General features: G+C 50.6%; 1 protein-coding gene across 4 annotated transcripts in view; it reads left to right on the top strand.

The window, feature by feature from the left end:
• The window catches only part of APLP2 (amyloid beta precursor like protein 2), a 58,515-nt gene that overhangs the window by 24,139 nt on the left and 12,801 nt on the right, over positions 1 to 21,575 (top strand). For 2 of the 4 annotated variants that reach the window (XM_032472638.1, XM_032472637.1), the window contains exons 2-10: positions 4,716 to 4,889; positions 5,705 to 5,828; positions 12,833 to 12,945; positions 13,716 to 13,909; positions 14,261 to 14,481; positions 15,572 to 15,739; positions 18,756 to 18,886; positions 19,577 to 19,651; positions 20,857 to 21,015. In XM_032472638.1, the coding sequence (XP_032328529.1) occupies positions 4,716 to 4,889; positions 5,705 to 5,828; positions 12,833 to 12,945; positions 13,716 to 13,909; positions 14,261 to 14,481; positions 15,572 to 15,739; positions 18,756 to 18,886; positions 19,577 to 19,651; positions 20,857 to 21,015 (1,359 nt within the window). The remainder of the gene's footprint in view (positions 1 to 4,715; positions 4,890 to 5,704; positions 5,829 to 12,832; positions 12,946 to 13,715; positions 13,910 to 14,260; positions 14,482 to 15,571; positions 15,740 to 18,755; positions 18,887 to 19,576; positions 19,652 to 20,856; positions 21,016 to 21,575) is intronic. The other 2 variants (XM_032472639.1, XM_032472640.1) reach the window with 1 other exon arrangement.

Raw genomic sequence — 21,575 nt, 5'->3', positions numbered from 1 at the left:
CAGTATTGTAACAGTCCTGGCATTGGAGAGAAATCAGATTTAATGTATGTGCATGTGGGGTTTGGCTAGATTAGGATGTGTTCAGAATAAATATCATGTTTTTCAGGTAATGGGCCTGCTCTGATTACACTTACTCACTGCCCTACCTGAGAGTGCGTGTCTTCTCTTTTTGACAGATTGAAACTGTAGTCACAGCTGATACTCAAGCAAGTCATGAACATCACTTAAAAAATCAGTGCCGTTTTATTTTTAACTAATTTTAGAGTTTTTTAAAAGTTGCAAAAATACTCGAGAGTCCCCCTACCCCCTTACTAAGCTCTTCTCTCCCTGTCAACGGCTGACAGGCCCACGGCGCAGTCCCCAGGACTGGAGGCTGGCCTTGGTTCAGCACCATGGCTGACTCACAGCTCTTGCCCACATGTTGCTCCGGTTTCCCGACTCACGTCCTTTTCCTGTTCCAGGATACGGTCGAGGCTCCCACGTTGCGTTTTTCTCCTTAGTCTCCAGTCTTTCCTCGTCCGTCCTCTTACACAAACAATTGTGGGTGAGGTTGACAGCAGTGTCTCCACTGTGCAGTAATTTGTCCTCCCTTTTGTAGTTAATATATCAGGGAGCTCACCTTGAACCTGGATTTTTTTAAAAATTGAAGTACTGTCAGTTACAATGTGTCAATTTCCAGTGCACAGCACAGTGTCCCAGTCATGGATATACATACATGTATTTGTTTTCATATTTTTTTCGTTAAAGGTTATCACAAGATATTGAATATAGTTCCCTGTGCTATACAGTAGAAACTTTTTAAAATCTATTTTTATATGTAGAAACTGGATTTTTAAAATTTTGTTCAGTTAAGTAAATCGTAGATGCAGGTTTATGGACTTAGATTGTCCCCAGTCTGAGTGGACATATGATAGATTGTCATTTTACTGACTTTTTCATTAAAAAAGGAGAGTCTTTGAGTAAGAGTCTGTCTGTGGATATCACTCCCTTGCAGGTGGTGAGCAGACACACAACATTCAGTCCTCTGACAGAACCAGAACTGTGCTGACCTGCTTCCCAGGGCAACTGGAGCAGGGAGCATCTTCCTGTCCTCCCTCAGTAACAGGGTAAAACCTCCTCCTTGGAAGGTGCTCCTTGCATGACAGAGGCTCTCGCAGACCCTGGATTCTGGGGCAGTAGCTTTAGTGAGGAAGGAAGTGACTGCTTCTATGCTTGCTTCGGAGGGAGTGGACTTGTGAAGGGAGGGGCGCTTAGGTGGGCCCAGGAGCTGCTTCTCTTGAGGTGATGATTAAAGGCCCCGATTGAAGTTCGGTCCAGATTTATGTTTGTTGATACTTATTGATTGCTTTAAGCTGATTCAGGTTTTCAACCAAGTTACTAGAAGCACTTTTTACCAAGTTGAATTTCTGTCCTTGGATAGCTAAACTCTTTTCCCTGAGCCAAATTAATAGAATGGGATTTCTTACTAAGAATGAATTATTAAGCAACGTGGAAGCACTGGGCTAGGAAAGCGATTGATGCAGTTTCTTCAGAGCCCTCAGAGTGCTGCCGCGTGACGGATTGGGCTGGCCTCTGCGCCCAGGCGTGGGGCATTAATTTCCTTCCGTAGGGGAGTCCAGGTTGACAGGATGTCAGAAGTGCTGACTTGTCAGTGGAGCCCCATTTGTAACACGTTAGATTAGGAAACAGATTGATTTATACGTTGATGTAATGGATCAAGGCTCAGTGTGCACTTGAGAAAATGGAGAGCACGTTCAGGGAGAGCGTTTTCCAAGGAAAGAAGTACAAACGTTAGAGAAAAAGCCGATCCTGTTCTGCTCCAGGTACAGGGCGGGGGGTTGGTTAGTTAGTTCCCAGACATGGTCCACAGAGGCTTTTTATACTTCAGATGATACCTTCTTGAGAGCCTCTGATGACCACAAGGATTAATCTTTCTGAACTCGAAAGTGAATCACTGCAGCCTGTTAGCTGTCTGGACCCATTCCAGTTACTCCCTTCTCTCTCTCGGTGGAAACCGGCGTAAGGAGCTGCGGCTTTGGCGCCGCCTCTTCCTGCTGCTTGAACCTCGGGTGTCTTCCGTCCTCTTCGGGGAAAGTGCTGCTGACCATCTCGGCATGAAGGTCAGACGCGCTCACCACTGGTGAGTTTGCCCTCAGAGGTTGACCCCTGCAGCTGGCACCCTTGTGGTCCTTCAGCTGGCGGGCGTAGCCAGCCAGCCGCACGTGCCGTGTGACTGAGGGCTGCCTGCCCAGCTGCGACCACGCCACGGCTGTGGCCCGGGGGCAGGGGGCTCAAGTAACTGGCTGACACTGTTTCTCACCTGTATTCATTGAAGAGGCAACTGCCTCCCTCCCTGCACCCTGTGCTCCTGAAAGATGAGGTGCCACCCCTGAAATCCTGTTTGTTTAACACTGAAACGTACAATCCCAGAGAGAGGACTGAGGGAAGGTTGTCCAGCCCCCTTCCCGCTGCATTGTGGCGCTTCATTTACGGCGGCTTTAAGAAGTACTTTCCTCCTGACCCATCGATTGGGAAGTTCTTGCTTCTCTCGTCTTCCTGGATTTTCTTGGTTCATTTCTGCTTGAGCTTTTTGGAGGAGGAAGGAAAGAATTTGCCAAGAACACAGTGTTCCTGGGGTTTCCTTGCCTTAGTCTCTGTGTGGACCCGTTTATGTCCTGTGGGCCCATCTCCCTCCGTATCATAACCCACGTTTCTAGCCCCAGTCCTTAGATCCGGCTCCCAGAGAGGAACGGTCCATGTAAGAGGCATTTTCACGCACATCTTGAGCTCAGTGTGAGAATTAAATGTGTCTGTCTTGTGCGTGCTTAGACCTTTAACGATCTGTTTGAATTAAACGCCATTAGCACACTGCCCGCCCTTAAGTTCCTTTCCACACATGTCTCTAAGGGCTTCCTTTCTTGGGGGAAGACAGAACTTCACAGCCGTCTGCAGCTTCATATGCAGTTGTACTGACAGCACAGAATCTGTCTTTTACTTTAATAAACGATGATTTGTCACGGTAAGGGGACAATCTATTGTAGTTAATAAAGTTGCTAATTGTTCTCCTCATTGCACTTAATTGAGGTTTTTTTCAACCCTGATTGATCTTGGCAACATTTTAGATCCAAATTATCATTCTCCCAGCTCTCCAGCTAGTGTTTATGCTTCCTTCTCTCGTGCTAGTGGAAAGCAGGCTAATTTTAATCTCCAGAGCAAAACATGTAGGTTGGTGGATTTGTCCTGGAAAAAGAGCAGCATATATATCAGAGTCAGATGTAGGCTCCTGGTTGGAAGAACCACTCATGGCTGTGTGGTCAGCCCATCAGCACAGATAAATGGGACCCCCCTGAAAAGCACAGTTTTCCATTTATTTTAAAAGTCAATCTACTTTTTCTTGCTAACAGGAAAACCATTCTGTATGACTGCTCTTTGCTCTTTTTATTTCAAAAACTCATAATAGACCATATAATCTGACCTGACCTCTCAAGTTTTAACATTTTCACAAGATGTTTAATTTTTGTTTGGAAAGCCTTTGACTTTAGGAGACACCACGAAACTATTGTGGATGTAAGCGTCAGTGTTAGTTTATTTCTAGATCCAGGGATGCCTGTGGATTTTCTAGTGCGTGAGACTTTGCGGGAGCCTTATTGTTGTAACACTGAAATGTTATTTCTCACCTGTAATTTGTGATCTGGTAATGGCTACAAACAGTTGATTTTTTTCCTAACACGAGAGACAGCTGTTTGTGGAATCCCTTTTAGTGTCCTCATTCCACGCATGACGCCAGGTCACACAAGCCAGACTTGCCATCTCCCTCTTGGTCACCCCCCAGCCATTGTCACCAGGTCTCACCTGCTTTGCCGTCTCCCCACGCTGCCTTCGCTCAGGCTTCTGTTACCTCTCTCTTGGGCTTGGCGACTCCAGCTCCCCGGCCCCTCCCCGGCGACCAGAGGGAGTGTCGGAGCTGCACTTGGAAAATATTAGTTCTGTGCGTAGGGCCCTCGGTGCTCCATCCTTTCTCAGTCTGCAGACCGTCCAGTCTCGACCCCCACGCCTCCCACCTTCTCTTAACCCTCCACAGACTCAGTCAGCATTCTCCCCGCGCGGGGCGCTCAGAGCTGCTCCAGGGTCACTCTTCAAGCTTCCTGATCAGCCCCACCCAAGCCTGCACCACGTTCCCCTCTGATGTCCTTGAGCTCTGTGTTCTTCTCATGAGGACGTCTGGGGATGGGATCACACTCTTGTGTGAGCATTGACTCTCGGTCTGGACCGTAAGCCCCCTGAGGGCTTGTGTCCTGAGCGTTTAGCACGTTGCTGTGCAAAATAGTAGCTGCTCAGTAACGTTCTGTTGCGCAAGTAAATTGAGTCAAGTTGCTGGAACTTTAGCGCGTTCTGTGCTCGTGGTTTGGTGCACTGAGGAGCGGGAGGTGGATGTGCTGTGTTAGGACCGCAGTTGATTGTCTGCTCCCAAGTCAGAAGTGTCGCGGCGGGGAGTGGGGGTTCAGTTTCCCACCCGCCTCTCTCTCTTTGATCATATGTGTCCAAAGGTCATTTTTAATTCTGCATTAGCTCTTGGGAAAAGGACTTGTTTATGAAGAAAAAAATGGTAAATAATTTAGATTTTGAAAAGATCGGCTCTACTGTCACAAACCGCTGGGTGACTGCCTGTGTGCCAGCCTTTTGGGAGTGACCCTGGAATGTGGTTTTCTCCTCAGGCTCTCGCAGCCAACGCCGGGACAGGATTTGCTGTCGCCGAGCCTCAGGTCGCAATGTTCTGTGGGAAGTTAAATATGCACGTGAACATTCAGACTGGGAGATGGGAACCTGACCCAACCGGCACGAAGAGCTGCTTCGGAACAAAAGAAGAAGTTCTCCAGTACTGCCAGGAGGTAAGCGTGCTGCCCGGAAATTAAAAATGCTTTTTTTTTTCTTTTTTTCTGGGTCATGTGTGAACCTGTTTACCTTAGAAATAGATATTCTGTCATTCTTCTGTGTTGTCCTGAGACTGAGTCAATGATGACGGGGGCACCCAGCTTTGTTTCTGCGTGTCTGCTTGGCCTGGAAGTGCGGTGAAGTCAGTCCTTTCCAGAAGGACTCCTGCAGAAGCCTGGCAAGGGCGTGGAGGTGCAGCCTGGTTCTCGTGGCTTCCTACGTGTCACGGGAAGGTGGGGAGCAAGCCCAGGGTCACGTGTGTGCCGGGGTCCTGCTCTTGTTGGTAGAAGCCATCAGTATCATAAGCGATTATCTCAGGTCTGATTCAACTCATCTTTGGGGTCAACACTTGACGTAGAAAAGGATGTGAGAAACTTGCCTATGGGGCCAGGGTTGAACTATTACCCTATAATTTCATTAACAGACACTTCCGTAGACCTGCCTCTTAAATGTGTGAGTCTGTGAACTCAGCTGTTCCCCTGACCCCTTCCCGCAAGTGGACTGGATACCTAACAGACTTGTTTGGGGCTGAAAGCCTGCTGTTTTTGTGTGTCCTTTTTAGAAGAGAATGGGTAAGAACTGGTCTGAAATCTGCCTGTCAAAAACAAGCTTTTTACTGGATGAGTTCCGTTGGAAGCGGGCCACGGAGTGCAGCTTCAGATTCGTAGGGGAGCACGGGAGCTGAGTGCGCCGGCGCACATCCGTCTCCATGAGCGAGCGTCACCTACTGTGGACGAAGCCGGTTCACTGTGTGTTTCCTTGTCCCTGGCAGATGTATCCAGAGCTACAGATCACGAATGTGATGGAAGCGAACCAGCCGGTCAGTGTTGACAACTGGTGCCGGAGGGATAAGAAGCAGTGCCAGAGTCACATTGTGATCCCTTTCAAGTGTCTGGGTGAGCCACCTTCGGCGATCCTTGGTTACGACTCAGGATTAGGGGTCCCCAGTTTTCAGTTTCATTTCCTCTCGGCTCACAGTGAAGTATCTTAGTCTGTAAAGAAGCCGAGGGCTGCAGGAATTTGCTGGGGGACTTCCTCGCTTGAATATTTACTGCTTTCTAGTCTAGCCGACTGTTGCCTTGTCTTTGATGGTCAGTGACTCTGCCTCCTATCGTGGGCATCCGCTCTCTTCCAAGGATGAGCCTTTTCCATGGCACTGAGTAATCAGAGCGCTGCCCTCAGAGCAGGCCAGCTTTGCTCCTGCTGAGAGCTGAAATTCCTGCTCACAGTCCCGGGAGGAGTGGTACCGAGGCAGCCTAGGGGTGGTCTGTGGTTCCCCTTACTTCACCCGTATCTGAAGTCTCGTATTGTTAGCCAGACCAAGCTACCTGTTAGGTAGTTTTCAGGCACAGAAGAAGTGACTCTTCGCTGCCTGGAGACAATCAGGGATGCCTCGCCTGGGCCCTGTGCCACCTGCCTTTCTGAAGGCTCAGGGCCCATAAGGGTGTTTATGACTCAGTGTAGTTGGTGTTAACAGGCAGGGCTAACTTGAGTAAAACTAACATTTTATTACCGAGAAGTAGAGTTGCTGCTTTAAACGCTTATGCATCCTGACCAGTCATCACGGACATGTCTGAATGACACTCACACGTCTGCAGCCTGGGCGATTCAGGAACAGGTTTGGTTCTAGAAGCTTAAAAGGACAAAACAATCCATTTTAGATGATCATGTGATAGGATTAGCATAGATGGAGCATTAGCGTGGTCAGCCCAGGGAGTTCTGTAAGTGTCTTTAATTTTAGCCATTAATGTAATCTGTTCCCTTCCCTCCCTCCCTCCATTAAAACCTTTCCTAAAATGGAACATGTTATTTTTCCCATTCTCACGTGTAGCAAAGTTACGGAAAGTGTCAGCACCCGAATAACAGTGTTTAAAATCGGTAGCAATTACTTTGTTTAAAAAGTATTCGGCAGGGGTGGGAGGGGGGCACCACTGTTTGCTTAACACCATTTACTTAAAACTGAGCATGATGCAGTGAGTAAGGAGTGTGAGGATTGTGCAGTTTTGTGTGATGTGCTTTAAAGATGCTCTTTTTTCCATTTGGCTATGTCTCCAGGTATGAGGTTTCCTGCATTCTCTGTAAAATTCTCAACCTGGGTGAAGCAAGAGAGCATTTGTGAATATTTGTAGACATCAGCTAGATAGTACCAACAATCCTCTCTTCCTTTTGTATCGTTGTCCCTAAAGGCCTGGTCTCCGCCCTCCTGTCTGCTTTGTCACTTGCTGGCTCCACCACCTGCTTGAGGTCTGGGAGACCTTTATCTCCCCACACCCGTTGGTTTTCAGGCCAGCCTGATTCTTACCTCCTAAGCATGACTTAGATCCATGGTTGAACTACCAGCTGGAGGCGTTCACCGTCCCAGCATCAGCCCGTCTCACTCCTTTTCGATGACCTCGTGTCTTTGTGGAGCTGTTTCTTAGTGGTTCCTGTGATGAAAGCCAGCATCACAGCGGATCACCGCGGAAGAAACAGAGGTGACAGTGCTGAGTCAGTCGCAGCTCAGGGGCTGTGCGGTGCCCAGCAAGCGCAGAGGTGTCAGGCACTAGGGTTTTTACTAAGTTTGTGGCCTCCTCTAAAGGAAGCCTTTCCTCCCGGTCTTGTTTTCTGTCTGGTGATCCAGGTTTCTCAGTCCCTCTTTGTTGCTGCCAGCGTTCCTGTCCCACTGCACGAAGGTCTGTTTCTCTAGCTCCACGGCGAGCACCTTGGCGGGGGCCAGCTGTGGTCTTCGTTGTCCCCTCAGTCCTGATGGTACCTGGAACTAGGATGCTCTGCTCATTACAGGACAGGACCACAGCTGTGGTTGGTATACAACGAAAGTGTTATTTTCCAAATGCTAGAGTTAGAACTTTTCAGTGCGAGAGAGCCAGACGATGAAATATCGTCATTAACCAAATGCATAAGTGACAGTCTGACCGTAAACCATTCAATACCTTCTTTGCATGGAGGGCCCTGAGTTCTGCCCTCTTCTGAGAGTGTGCTGGCTGCCTGCCAGCGTGACCCTCTGCACTGCGACTTAGTATCTTGGGGTGAGAAGTTATACTTCAACCTTCCCTCTCCTCAGAATGAAAGTTATTACTGATTACCTGTTTATCCATAAGGTTTTCTCTAGATAGGTAGGTAGGTAGGTAGGTAGGTAGGTAGGTAGATAGATAGGATGATCTAAGTGGGACAGAGTTGGTGAGGAAGCAGAGCTGCTGGCGTTTGGGGGGAAGGAGTTAGTCATCTCTGACGTTTATATATAGACTGGCTCCTGCACGAGAAGAAGGGCGCTTTGTGAGTCTGTTTTTGTTTTCGGTTATTTCTGGAAGGAGATCTGGATGGGGAATACTGCTGCGATGTGAAGACTCCCAAGAAGGGTCTTGTTCTCAGGGCTTTGAGGTGGGGCCTGGAGTGAACTTGGTTCCGACTTGTCCACTGCAGGTGTCCATCTGCAGGTGGCCTACCTTTGCGCTCCGGCCAGCCCATCAGCAGTTCACCCTGTCCCGGTGTGGACCCTGTACAAGCCATATGTTCCTGCTCCTGAGCATTGTTCCAGCTCTAACTGCTCAGATGTTTACCACCAAGACACCTGCTAGGGATGGCTCCCAGACCTCATGCGCACTGGGTGGTCAGGTTGATTTTCTTGGTTTATTCTCATTACAGAAGGCTTTTTCCCAGCTGGTTTTAGCTTTCAGTGGCCCTAAAAATGACATGGTTGTCCTGTTTGCAGCCGCAGAGTCCCTTTGCAGTAGGCTTATTTATACACATTGTGTTATTGTTGGGGACTTCCCCAAATGGGTGAACAGTCATTGTTATTTTGAAAGGAATTTTAGCAACTCTGAAAAGGCTCTGAAACCTGATGGCTGCCACGGCCCTGGTTGGGGGAGGTGGCATGAAAGAAAAACAGAATCCCAGGGAGTGAGTAGAGATTGGAGATAAATCATAAATGCAGCTTAAATGAAATCCTCCAGGCTAAATTTTGCTAAATTTGCATATTGATTGACCAGCAAAACAATATAGGTTTCTATTTGCCCGGTGACTTTGGAAATTGTGGACACTGTCCATTGTACTCCAGCAGGTTACATTGAGGATTGTTACAAACTTGGATAAACTTTTAAAGTGGGACCCAATCATCTTCTGTAAAACAGAGTAAGACTGATCTGTGTAGGTCAGTTTTTTCCTAGAAGCTTCTGTTAAATCATTGTATCCAAGGCAAAAAGTCACAGTAGAATGACTGCACTGATGCTGGGATTGAAATGTGTTCCTCTTTTAATTTACATGTTAAAAAAGAGTTTATTTTTTAATAAAAGAAGCTGGGGAGAGGTGAAGCAAAAGCGATCATTTCCAGTTTATTTGCTTAATAATTTTTGAAATTACTAAACCATCATGAAACTTTTTCCATGTTATATACAGACATAAACTGTATTTCTTACAACCCCATAGTATTTAATTATATATAGCTACCATTATTTAACTAATTCCCTATTGGTGAACATTTAGATTGGTTGTTTTTTGTTTGTTTGTTTGATTTTGATATTAGCAACTCTGTAATGAGTATCCTTGTTGACTTTCTTAATTACTTCCTAAAAATATTTTTTGAATTGGAATTGTTTAATCAAAGAGCACAATTAGGTTCTTTTCATTTATATATTTTAGTTTATTTTCAATCGATGGTGTGAATTCTCTTTTGGTTTTCAGAGGTCAGACAGATCAGTTCAGTCATGGAATAGCTGAAGGTTGGTGGCGTTTAGTCTTACGGTTATGTGGAGTTAATTATTAAATTTCTGGCATGGAATTTTTTTATTTTAAACTTATTTTTATTTTGAAATATCTCAAGCATACTGAAAAGAGAAAACGTAATACAATGGTCACTCATGTACTCACTGTCCTGATTTAAGTTCTTCCCTGTTTTGCCACATTTGCTTCGTTTTTAATAAAGGGATTAAATGTCCCAAAGCCCCATCCTCACATCCCTTCCCTCCTTCTCTCCCTTGGGAGGTATCATTTTCAGGCACGTTTTATGCTTTTGCTACATACAAGTATATCCATAAACAATTTTTTTTGTTTTAAAACCTGCATTCATGGTATCATATTGTACTTGAGCTTTTACAACTTGCTTTTTACTTTACATCGTTTTGGGGTTTGTCTAAGGCGTGTCACATGCATAGATTTAATTAACTCATTTTTACCCTGCTTTGTAGTATTCTGCTGTATTTTGAAAACCCAGTTTGGTTATTGTTTCTGGAGAATGTATATGTAGTCATGAAGTTGCTGTCTGAACTTTTCTTCTGATGTTGGCAACTGTGCATGTAAAATTGAGGTTTTACTAACTAGAGCGTATTAACTGTTGCCTAAGTACAGATCGCTTTTGGTAACTGTGGTTGTACAGTGTGTATAAAACCCGTTCCTTAGGACCAGCACAGCGTTAACATCAGTAGTCCGCGCTGACGCTTTCATTGTGCGTAGTGCTTATGGTGTACCGGGTTCTGCTCCAAGCTTTTCTCGTGCTGTCCACATTGCATCATTCAGCCTTGCAGCAGCAGCAAGGTAGGGAAACTGAGACACAGAAGGTTAAGTAGCTTGCCTAAGAGCGCTCTGCTAGTAGTGACGGTGCTGAGATGAAGCCCTGGCATTGAGCTCTGTACGCGCTGCCTCTTGAGTATACTCTTTTGTTGCTTTTTATCATAAATTAACAGGTGTAAATAGTGCCTAGCTGACACAGAACAGTCACAGTAAACCGCGAGCTCGTGGTTGGGTGTCAGAGTTTAAGTGACTTCCACGCAGTTTGAAGGTCAGGGGTGCCTCTCCTGCTGGAGGCGAATCCTCGCTTACACTGGGCTTTGCTTCTTGAGCGTTGATTGTAAGCCTGGTTGATGGGTGACGTTTGTCTCTACCTCCGAGAGCCCTTGGGGCCCTTGCGAGCAGCGCCGTGTCTGACTCACCTTGGGGTTCCTGCATTAGTGTCAGATTGAGCAGTTTGGCCCGAAGTCTCTGTGCTAATGGTGGTGTGAAACCTCACCCCCTGCGGAAGGCTGTTTTGATGTGGGTGTCTGCTTGTGGTGGCAGGAGCTCGCCCCCCCCCCCCCCGCCCGCTGCACACCCCCCAGGACTGACTGCTCCAGCCCAGAGACTGGCTGCAGCTGGGAGCGGGTCCCCGGGCACTTCCCCCTTGTCCAGGCCCTCAGGCCTCTCTCTGGCCAGATTGTTTTCTGATTACACCTTCCTCTGCTTCCTTCCCCCACTACTTACTGGTCTCTCCTGAGCTCAGCACCCAGTCCTGCTCCCCAGCCCTGTGTGGGGCACGTGGACGGTGCATCAGACTCACCTGCAATGTTTGTTCAGAGCAAATCACTGAGTCCCACCTCAGACCTACTGAATCCGAGTCTCTGGGTGACCACCCAGTGACCATGTTGGTAGCTTTTTATTTTCGGAGTTACAAACATACCCAGACACAGAGAAAATGACATTAACCCTGGTGGGCCCGTTGCCCGGCTGCATAGCACCCATCCGTTCATGGTCGCGCTTACCTCGTCTGCAGCCGGCTCCCAACCACCCCTGATTATTTGGGAACAAATCATAGCTACCAGTTTTTTTTCCCCTGTAACTACTTCAGCATATGTTTCTAGAAAAGTAGGGTTCTGTTTTCTAAGCAACTCTGTGTATTTTTCCCCCAGCTTTTTATTTTTGAAAACTTTCAGACCTGTTTTTAAAAAAAAAAAGCAGCTGTGGACCCTCTAGACCTGTCACCTGGATTTCCCGGTTCTGCCTCATCCCACACTGTGTGTGTGTCTTACGCACTTTTTCGTTGTCACTGTTGTTGTTGTTGTTGAAAGTAAGTTGGGACGTCATGATAGTTTACCCTAAATATTTTTCAGCTTGCTTTCCTTCAGAGCAAGGGCATTCTCCTGTGTGACGATTTTCCTCAGCGTCCAAATGTTGTCCTTTACAGCTTCTTTTTAAAAAGGATCGCACATTGTATCTAACCTAGACAGTTCCTCCGTTTTTTCCTTTCCAGTCTTTTATGACAATGATATTTTTTCAGAGTCTAGGCTGTCTGTTTAACACAGCATCTCTGAATTTGAAATTGTCATAGTTTTTTAATTAAAAATTTTTTTGAGGGGGGAAGTATTTGGTTTGTTTGTTTACAGAGGTGCTGGGAATTGAACCCAGGACCTTGTGCAGGCCACACATGCACTCTACCACTGAGCTATACCCTCCCCCTTGAAATTGTCATGTTGTTTTATCAGATTAGATTCAGATGACATGGTTTGGCAGGAAGACCATGTTGGTGACGTGTCCTTAGAATGTCATTTATGTCAGCTGTCCCTTAGTGGTCACCTGGCTGAGGTAGCATCTGCCAGACTGTCCCACTACGAGGACACCTGCTCCCCCTCGTAATTAACCCTCCACTGGTGGCTTGTACCTGCATCAGTTACTACAGTGTGGTTTGTGTTGGAGCTAGGTGTCTCTGGGTCCACCGAGGCCTAGGTAAGAGTCACTGTCCTTTAGGGGAACACCCAGTCTTCATTTCCTGGGCGTTTTGTTATTAGAACGGACATGGGCAGAGACAGGGAAGTGAGAGGCCAGGATCGCTGTTGATGTGAAGTCAGAGGTGGTAGGGAGCAGCTGTGCATGTGTGTGAGGTCACGGGGGGTCCTCATCCCATTTCTCTGCCAGGGCGCCAAGGCCCTGCACGGACGTGAGGGAGCGAGGAGGCCCGGGGGTCGTGGCTGGGACGGAGCGCCGGGCTGCCCGAGCCAGCCGTGCTCGTGGCGTCTGCAGATGAGCAGCGCAGCGCGTGTTACCTGGAGGCCGTCCCGTCTGCACGTGGCCGCGTGCCTGTCACGGCGGGCTGCAGCGAGGGGCGTCTTCACCTTGAGTCACGGTCAGACTTGCTTCTGACACAGCTTCTCTTTTCCAGTGGGTGAATTTGTAAGTGATGTTCTGCTGGTTCCAGAAAAGTGCCAGTTTTTCCACAAGGAGCGGATGGAAGTGTGCGAGAACCACCAGCACTGGCACACGGTGGTCAAAGAGGTAAAGAGGGGGCGGGGCAAGTCGGGTGCTGGCTTTTGTGTTGGAAGAGAAAATAAGAGTTTTCCTCCAAACCTTACCTTGATTTTAAATCAGTTTTCTTTCTTTTCCCTGTAACTCTTCAACGTTTACAGCTACCTGTGTCTCCTAAGTGAAACACACTTGGGAGCAGAGCAGACTTTTTGGTGGGAGTACAGTGCTGACAGTCCAGCCCCGAAGGCAGGGGCGTTGAGAGCGCTAAGTGGGGGTGCTGTCGGCAGGGCCCCCGCGAAGGCCACCCCGGACCCTGAGGCCGGCGTGGAAATGGTTACAGAAAGTCCGTGTCTGGACGTGTCTGCTGACAGGATTAGATGCCATTTCATTCTTCCTGTGGGGAGAACTACCCTTTCTTACGCTTGTCCTCTGAGTTAGGTTGGTTTTCCAGTCAGTTGCCTTTCTTTGGTGTAATTCTGGGCTCCTCACCGACCAGGAACGTACGTTACCACGGACCACCCTTGGCTGGCGTTGGTAATTGCTAAGAGGAAACTCCCTTTTCTTTCACTCATTCCAGCTTCAGGCTGTTGTTCTTTTGGCCCAGATGGTGTTTCCCCATTGCAAGTTAAGCAAAATTTGTAAATCTTCAAACAGTAGCATCACAACTTTTTGACGAATGTGTGTCCTCGAGAGAAAGCCTCGCGTTGTGATCTGATTGAGTTTCTTTCGGATGAAGCTGGGGCCGGGGGGCTGGACAGCCGCTGTGGGCTGTGTTCTGACGTTGGTCTGTGGGTCCCCAGGCCTGTCTGACTCAGGGGCTGACCTTGTACAGCTACGGCATGCTGCTGCCCTGTGGGGTGGACCAGTTCCACGGCACCGAGTACGTGTGCTGCCCTCAGACTAAGGTGATGGAGACAGCCGTGTCAAAGGAGGAGGAGGAGGAGGAGGACGATGACGAGGAGGAGGAAGAGGAAGACTACGACATCTATAAAAGGTAAGCTGCCCTGAGCCTGCCCATGGCTCTGGCTGCTGGGCCCTGGCTCTGGTGAAGCAGGTCTGTCTCCCCTGGTCCTGCCAGAGCTGGGCCGAGGCTGAGGGCAGGTGAGCCAGGGCCTCGGGCTGTCTGTCGTCCTGGGCGCCCTCTTCCCCGCGGGTCAGCGCAGCCCTGCCCCCCGACGCCCCCCCTTACTGCACTAGCCGGGCTGAGGGCCCTCGCGGCCCTGTTGGCCGTGAGCAGAGCTTGCTCCCTGCCTCTGGGTTTCTGCTTCACAACCGGGCAGGAGTGGTTGCGCTGCTCGGTGCACGGCAGTTGGGATGAACCTCCCTGTTTTATTGTGACCTGTAGTGAGTTTCCCACCGAAGCCGACTTGGAAGACTTCACAGAGGCAGCCGTGGATGAGGAGGACGAGGACGAGGACGAGGACGAGGAGGAAGGAGAGGAGGTGGTGGAAGACCGAGACTACTACTACGACACCTTTAAAGGGGACGACTACGCCGAGGAGGGCCCGACCGAGCCCGGCAGCGACCGGACCGTCTCAGAGAAGGAGATTGCTCACGATGTCAAAGGTAATGAGCCCGCCTAGGGCCGTGGCCTGAACATCCACATGTAGTTATTTACTAGAATTTTTATTAGTGTTCTTTAATTTACTCAGAGACTGCTTTCCTCACGGGTAAGTCACAGGAAGGGCGACTCCTGTGCCCCGAAGGTGAGGTCAGCTCTGGGGGCTTGCAGGGCCTGATGGTTGACCTGTCCAGGGAGAGCTGAAATGAGTCAGAACTGCCTGGTGGGGACGTAACTGGAGGCTGAGAGACAGTGTGGCCTGCCCTCGGGCAGGAGCCCTCCACACTCGGCCTGAAACGTTCTCTCAGCGGCAGTGCCGAAGCCCCCGCCTCCCAGAGTGGACAGCACCTCCGTGGTTCTCTTCCTGAATGTGTTCCAGTCGGTAGGCTGCCCTGTTTGTCCATCAGAAAGAGGCTTGTAGCTGGGAGGGTGGCATTTGATGACCTGCTGGTAGGGGATCCGGGCCAGCAGTGTTTTTCATCTTGCCACGTGGGGAGAAAGTTGAGCAGTCCTAGACCACTTAGGTGCAGCCTCCTGCTGATCCTGTGTTCGAAGCCAGTTAAGACCTGAAGAATTATTTATGATACAAGCAGGAGAAAGTTACTTAATGAGTCTCGAAGTTTGTGATTTCACCTTGGAGAACACAAAACACATGCGGCCTTTGCAGGTGTTTCCCGCGGTTCTCACCACTGCAGCAGCCTCTGTGCCCGCAGGGTCTCTTTCTGCCCGTGGCACCCCAAGACGGGCGAATCGAGCAAACACGCCCACTTGACAGATGAGAAGAGTGGGGCTCACAGCGCTGTTGGGGGGTGGGGTTCCTCCACGTCAGCCCGGGCCCTGCTCTAGACCCCAGGCAGCGCGCACAGCGGCAGGTGCTGAGGGTCTGCACCGCGTCAGAGAGGAGGGCGAGCACATCCTCACAGTGACTGGCTTGAGTGGCGCCCGCGTTAACCGAGGCACCCCGGTCCTGCCAGTCTCAGCCTTCGCTGTCCGGTGTCGCCTGCTCGTCCCCGTCCCTCCCCTTGCCGGTCTGTAGCTCTGAGCCGTGGGAGCTGCTGCCTCTGCCCCGCTGATGTTCTGACCATTTCCACACAGCTGTCTGCTCCCAGGAGGCGCTGACGGGGCCCTGCCGGGCCGTGATGCCTCGGTGGTACTTCGACCTCTCCAAGGGGAAGTGCGTGCGCTTTATATATGGCGGCTGCGGAGGCAACAGGAACAATTTTGAGTCTGAGGATTATTGTATGGCTGTGTGTAAAGCGATGAGTAAGTCCCGCCACGCTGGCTGTGCGCAGCCCTGTCCCGTCCAGCGTGCTGTCCTCCCCGCCGTCCTCGTGGCCGCGTCTGTGTGGAGCTCCCTGCCCACTCGCTGTTCGCTGTCGGTCGTCTCCTCTCCTCTCTGTGCTTTCCAGAGCTCAGCTTTGCTTTCCTGTCGGCAGCTGCCAGCTTGGTTTCCTGTGTCCCGTGCTCGTCATGGGCCTGGCGGTGGTGGAGGTGATGGTGGCGGAGGAGGTGGTGGCGCGCCCTTCCGGCTGCGGCGGGAGAGCCCGGGGCCTGTCTTTCCTCCTCCCGCCTCGGCCCCCTCCGTGCTGGGTGGGAAGGCAGCCTGCCCTCCGCTGTCTGCAGCTGACCGGCGTGAAGGGCGGGCAGGCGGGCCTGGGGTCTGTGCGGGCTTTGCCTGTCACTCGCCTCTTTGAACTGCCCTGTTGCCGATCCCCCTGAGGCACGCTGACTAAGGGGACGCCCGCTCTCCAAAGAGGTGACGATAAGGACACCTCAGGAGCCCGGGATGTTGGAGTGTCCTGCTTCACGCACTCCAGGGAGAGCCCTCTGCAGCCAAGAGGTGGTGACTCTGTTTCTCCAGCGCCTTGGCAGGGCTGGATCACGAGAGCTTTAGGAAGCAAGGGAGTTTGCGTTTATGGGTTCTTTGTTCACAAAGGAAATTCCATGCTCAGTTGAGTCGGTTTGCTCAGACGTCAGCAGGTTGCTCTTCTGTACGGTTACCCGTATTCCTGTGTAAGACCCTCCTTTCCATACGGCGCAGCACTGACCCGGGTGTGGGAAAACCCTCTGGCGAGGCTCCCTTCCTCCTTCTGATTCTGGAATTCATTAGAATAATGAACTGCTGCCTATTTCCTGGTGTTTGCTCTAAAGGTTTTTGGCTGTAGCTTCTGATAGTTTTTCATTCAAATACCTTTATGTTCCCTCTTTCTTTTCCCCCATCCAGAATTTTTAAAAAATCTTACTGTGACACAGTTTACTTTCAGTGCTTCCACTCCAGCTCCTGCTCTGTGGAAAGATGACTTTTATTTGAAATGACTGAAAAGTGAAAAAAATTATGAGCCTTTAGATGACAGCAAAGTTTTTACTCAGGAAAGACAAAACTTACTGTGATATTTCCTGTTTTGTAAAACTGCCTAAACATAGGAGCAACAAAACGTTGTTTGGGGTCAAAGCCTGAGGAATGAGGGTCATTGAAGATCTCGCCTGGTGTTGGGGTGGCAGTCTTTTACCCAGAGGACCAGCTAGATGGTGCTGCGAGACACTACAGAACAGTAGATTTTAGAGCACGGATGGTTTTGAAGTTGGCAAAATAGTAGTTCCCTGTTACTATGCAAGGCAGACCTGCCACGGAGAAGCAGTGTGTCCATGCACTTGTGGGGCCTGTGGCTGGAGTGCTTTGGAACCTAGAGGCATCACTGTTCCAGGGGTCAAGTTTGTGTCCCTCTTTGAAGGGGACTGAGGCCTGTGAACGTGCCGGCTTCGTGAGCCGGTCATTGGCACACAGAGGAACGCGGTTCCAGGTCCGAGCCCACCATGTCTTCAGAACCAGACCTCCAGGCCTGCTGCCCCTTTGCCCTTTTGTTCCCAGTGGGGTGGAGGCAGCTTGCATCTGTATTATCTTTATCTGGCCCGGGGATACGAACCAAAGACTCTCTCCAGCCCTTATATAAGCCTTTAAGCTGCAGACGTGCGTTGCTGGTGGCGACGTGATCGTTGGCACGGATGGACTTCCGTGCTTTGAAATGCTTCCAGCTGAACTTCTGAGTATCAGGGGGAATGTGGTTTGTGAAGCCGTATGTTCTGATTCAGCTAATCTGAAAATTGACTGTTGAGATCCTATTTAAACTTCATGTAGGGGCCAAATATTCTTGACAAGACTTTAGCTGTAGCTTTTAGGCTTAAAACTAAATGAAAGGAGAGTGGAGGGTGCTCTGACAGGATGGCTGCGGAGTGGCTGGCTGACTCGTGGTTACATTCATCAGTTACATGGTTGTTCTCATGTGTTAAAGTTATGCAATTCTGGGAATTGGGTGAATTTGTTTCTGAATTAGAATTTGTTGAATCTGGCGTTTGCTCTCCACTTTGCTCTAACATTGGGTCCCGACAGAGCAAGTTGTGCAAGCAGGTTACCTGTCACTCCTCCCTGGCTTGGGAAATGCCGAGTGAATTGGGGTAATAAGGGTTTCCAAGGGGGTGACTAAGTACCCTTGTCATCCCCATCCTTCCTGGAGCAGGTTAAGCTCCTTTGTGCGGAGAGAGTTGCCTGCCTGGGGCCAGTAGGAACTTAGGCTGGACCACAGTGCGGGGTGTCGGTTCTGATGGGTTTGTTCCCCGGCTGGCGGCCTGGAAGGCCAGTGAGTGTCTTGAGTTGAAAAGCCCAGGGTCTCTTCACACTTGTGAGAAGTCCTTGTCACATACGCGGTCCCTGCCGTTGGGGGAGGGGTTAGGGGTCCTCTGGTGGAGCTGAAAACCGACCAGCTGTAGCTGAGGGGCTTGGCTTCCTCTGCCCAGTCTGTGTGCAGGGTACACTCAGCTGGATCAGCTCCCCGAGGTGAGTTGTGGCCTAAAAACAGCAACAACGACGAGGAGGAGACCTGAGCACGTGCCTCTGCAGCCCTGCCTTGAGCCCCATCTCTGGCCAGATGCGCTCAGTGACAGCAGCACAGTAGTGATTTTCTAGGTGTTAAGGATTAAGAACTGAGGGAAGGTGTGGAAGAAGTGGTTGCCTTTTCTGCCCCGAAGTCCCGTGTAGCCGCCTCACTGGTGCTGACGGAGGCAGGGGGCTGGCCGGGCCCGGTGGCCGAGGTTAGGTGAGGAGGACGGCCCGCAGGGGGCTGGTGGAGTGGGTCCCGGCAGGCAGGTGCACCCTGCACTCGAGCTGGGTGCCGGACACACTAGTCCGTCCTGCGGGCCGGGCTGGGCTTCCTCCTGGGGGCCCAGTGTGGCCACAGCGTCGTTCCCGACCCCCAGAGAGAACCGTCTTGTCTTTTCATTTCAGTTCCCCCAACTCCCCTGCCAACCAACGACGTCGACGTGTATTTCGAGACCTCGGCTGATGACAACGAGCATGCGCGCTTCCAGAAGGCCAAAGAGCAGCTGGAGATCCGGCACCGCAACCGCATGGACAGGGTGAGCCGGGCGCCCCTGCCTCCGCGGAACCCGGCTAGGGACGCCCCCCAACCCTCCCCGCCCCAGGTGGTCGAGCTGGCCGTGTCAGGACAAGTGCGGGGAGGGGGTAAGTCCGGCTGCCTTCTGGCCGGGACTGTCCTCACCCACCCCCCCATCTCCGTGATAATGGAATTACCCTCAAGTGCTTATCTGCTCCAGACTGCCCAGCGCTTCCTGTAAACATTACGTTCTTGTTATTTTTCTTTGCCATTAACCAACTGCTTAAATATTTTTTATTTTAAAGAGGGACAGTTTATATCAATATTATAAGTGGAAAGCCAGTATCATTTGTCATTAGAACAGGTAACTATGAAAATGGTGCAAGCAAATCGTGTTAATATGTTCTGGCTAGATCCTGTTACCTGCTGAAGGTCCTGCGTCTCAGGGATGCTTTCTTTTAATGAAAGGCGTTACACGTGTTAGAGCAGCACCAGCACCAGGGTCCCACTTTGTGCTGCACTTGCTCAGAAGGGCTGGGCTGCCCGAGGTCATGACCGAGGCAGGCGTGGCCTGGGGCTCCATCGCGGTGGGGAGGGGGCGATGTCCTTCTGCACTTTCCCACATCACGTCCAGCGCCTGCCAGTGTTTTTAGACCTGGGGGAGTTGTTTCAGAGATGATTCTGCTTATAACCGCTTTGACCTTTGGTCTAGGTGAAGAAGGAGTGGGAAGAGGCTGAACTTCAAGCCAAGAACCTCCCCAAAGCAGAGAGGCAGACTCTCATTCAGGTGAGACATGTCCTCCAGGGACAGGCTCCCAGGCCGACCCTTTGAAATATGGTCGGAGCCAGACTGCCCGCAAGTTAAGAGTCTTGACACCCCCTTTTAGCTGAGGGCTTGCGTTATAAGGAAGTTTTCACTGGCCTGCTTTTTTATTCACCTGCCAACTGGGTTGCTCTAGAATTGCTCACCTCCAGTGGCAGGGACCCGAGCCCGGACCCGAGCACACCTCATTCATGCTGGGGGAATCCTTAGCTCGGCTGTGTTTGTTCTGTTTTCCTGACAAAAGTCCTCGGTCATCTGCCTTCTTAGGCTGTGCCTTGTTTCTCAGCAGTACTGAGTTCTTTTTTTTGCAGACTTACTGAAAAATCAAAAGGCAGAAAATTAAGCTCCCTGATAGCAGTTCAGAGTGAGAGCTTGGAATCGTGGCAGCCGCCGCCCCCTGGACTAGGGGGCATGGTAGGAATTCACAGGATTGATCTGGGATTCATGAAACTGGCTGCTTCTTAAGTCAGTTCGTGTTGGACGGAGATCCGTCTTCTCGTGATGTTGATACCTTGTTGGATCACCTTTCCTCTTTTTTTTCCCCTGATAGCCTAGAAAGTTCACAGACGTTTCATTTCCATGCAGCCAGTTTAGTTGGGCAGCCTCGAACTCTGCCTTCAGACCTGGCCAGCACCTCACAGGGAGCTTGCCCTTTAGACTTGGTGTGAGTGGCTCGTGTCACTTACCCCAGGACTGAAATGTGTGTCAAAGCCTGTCTGTGGTTTTGGGGTTTGGACGTTGGTGCCGGGCTGTGATGTGGCAAGGGCAGCCTTCCTCTTCTCCGGGCGCCGGGCCCAGGCTCCTGTGCAGGGAATTGCAGCCCTTCTGATGCCCAGATTTGCATGCCTGCGTTAGATGAGGAAGTACCTGTGAGTACTGCACGAGTCCCACACGGTCCGTGGCTGGTTGAGCCTGCGGGTGCAGAACAACGTACACGGGCGGTCGACATAAGTCAGTTACACTTACTTTCGACTGTGGGGAGGGTAGGCGCCCCTGTGACTGTGCTGACAAGTCGGCCGGATGGACTTGGACCTCACCCCTGCCCCACGCTGGTCTGCTGCTGGTGCAGGGGCGCTGGGCCAGGAGAGGCGCCTCAGTGGGTCTCATGTCGTTGGCTCAGGCGCCTGCTGGTGCCATGAGTTACATGTGGTTCCTGCTTTCTCGGTTAGCACTTCCAAGCCATGGTGAAAGCTCTGGAGAAGGAAGCAGCCAGCGAGAAGCAGCAGCTGGTGGAGACCCACCTGGCGCGGGTGGAGGCCATGCTGAACGACCGCCGCCGGGTGGCGCTGGAGAACTACCTGGCAGCCCTGCAGTCCGACCCTCCACGGGTGAGTGTGTGGTCGGGCCCTCCAGCGGCAGGTGTGTGCGGCTCCGAGCCGCAGGCAAATCACATCCCTCGTGTGCCTGCCTGGAAGGGGGTGCGCGTGCGCGCTTGCGTGTGTGTGTGTGCGCGCGCGCATGTGCGAAATGGATTATTATGTTCCAGTGTCTGCCAGGTAAGCTCACATCACACCTGAGGCCCCCTTGCCACCTGTTGTGTGGACACGGCTTACACTGAAAAAGCAGAAGCTCAGGCTGTTGGTTGGTAGTTCCCCAAGTGGTGAACTTTTATAGTAACCTCACTTTCAAAGAATAAAAAAGCATGCCTTCCATGGGCAGAGGCTTTTGAATCTAAGATTATGAGTAAATTTATATTGAAGCCCTTTTCTGCTAGTGGTGCCCTGCTTTGTCCCTTAACTCTAACTTGCCTTGCTTTGGGGGGATGGAAAGTATTGAAAAGGAGGATGTTTGTACCTTTACCTTCAGCAGGTGAAGTCTTTTCTGGATGACACGGGGACTGCCTGGCTTGTAATTAAGGTGTCAGATGCTGAGCTCACAAAAGAGGACA

The sequence above is a fragment of the Camelus ferus genome, chromosome 33 (assembly GCF_009834535.1).
Source record: "Camelus ferus isolate YT-003-E chromosome 33, BCGSAC_Cfer_1.0, whole genome shotgun sequence".
NCBI classification, from domain to species: domain Eukaryota; kingdom Metazoa; phylum Chordata; class Mammalia; order Artiodactyla; family Camelidae; genus Camelus; species Camelus ferus.
Note: the sequence above shows the minus strand (reverse complement) of the source record. Positions and strands in the feature narration are given on the sequence as shown.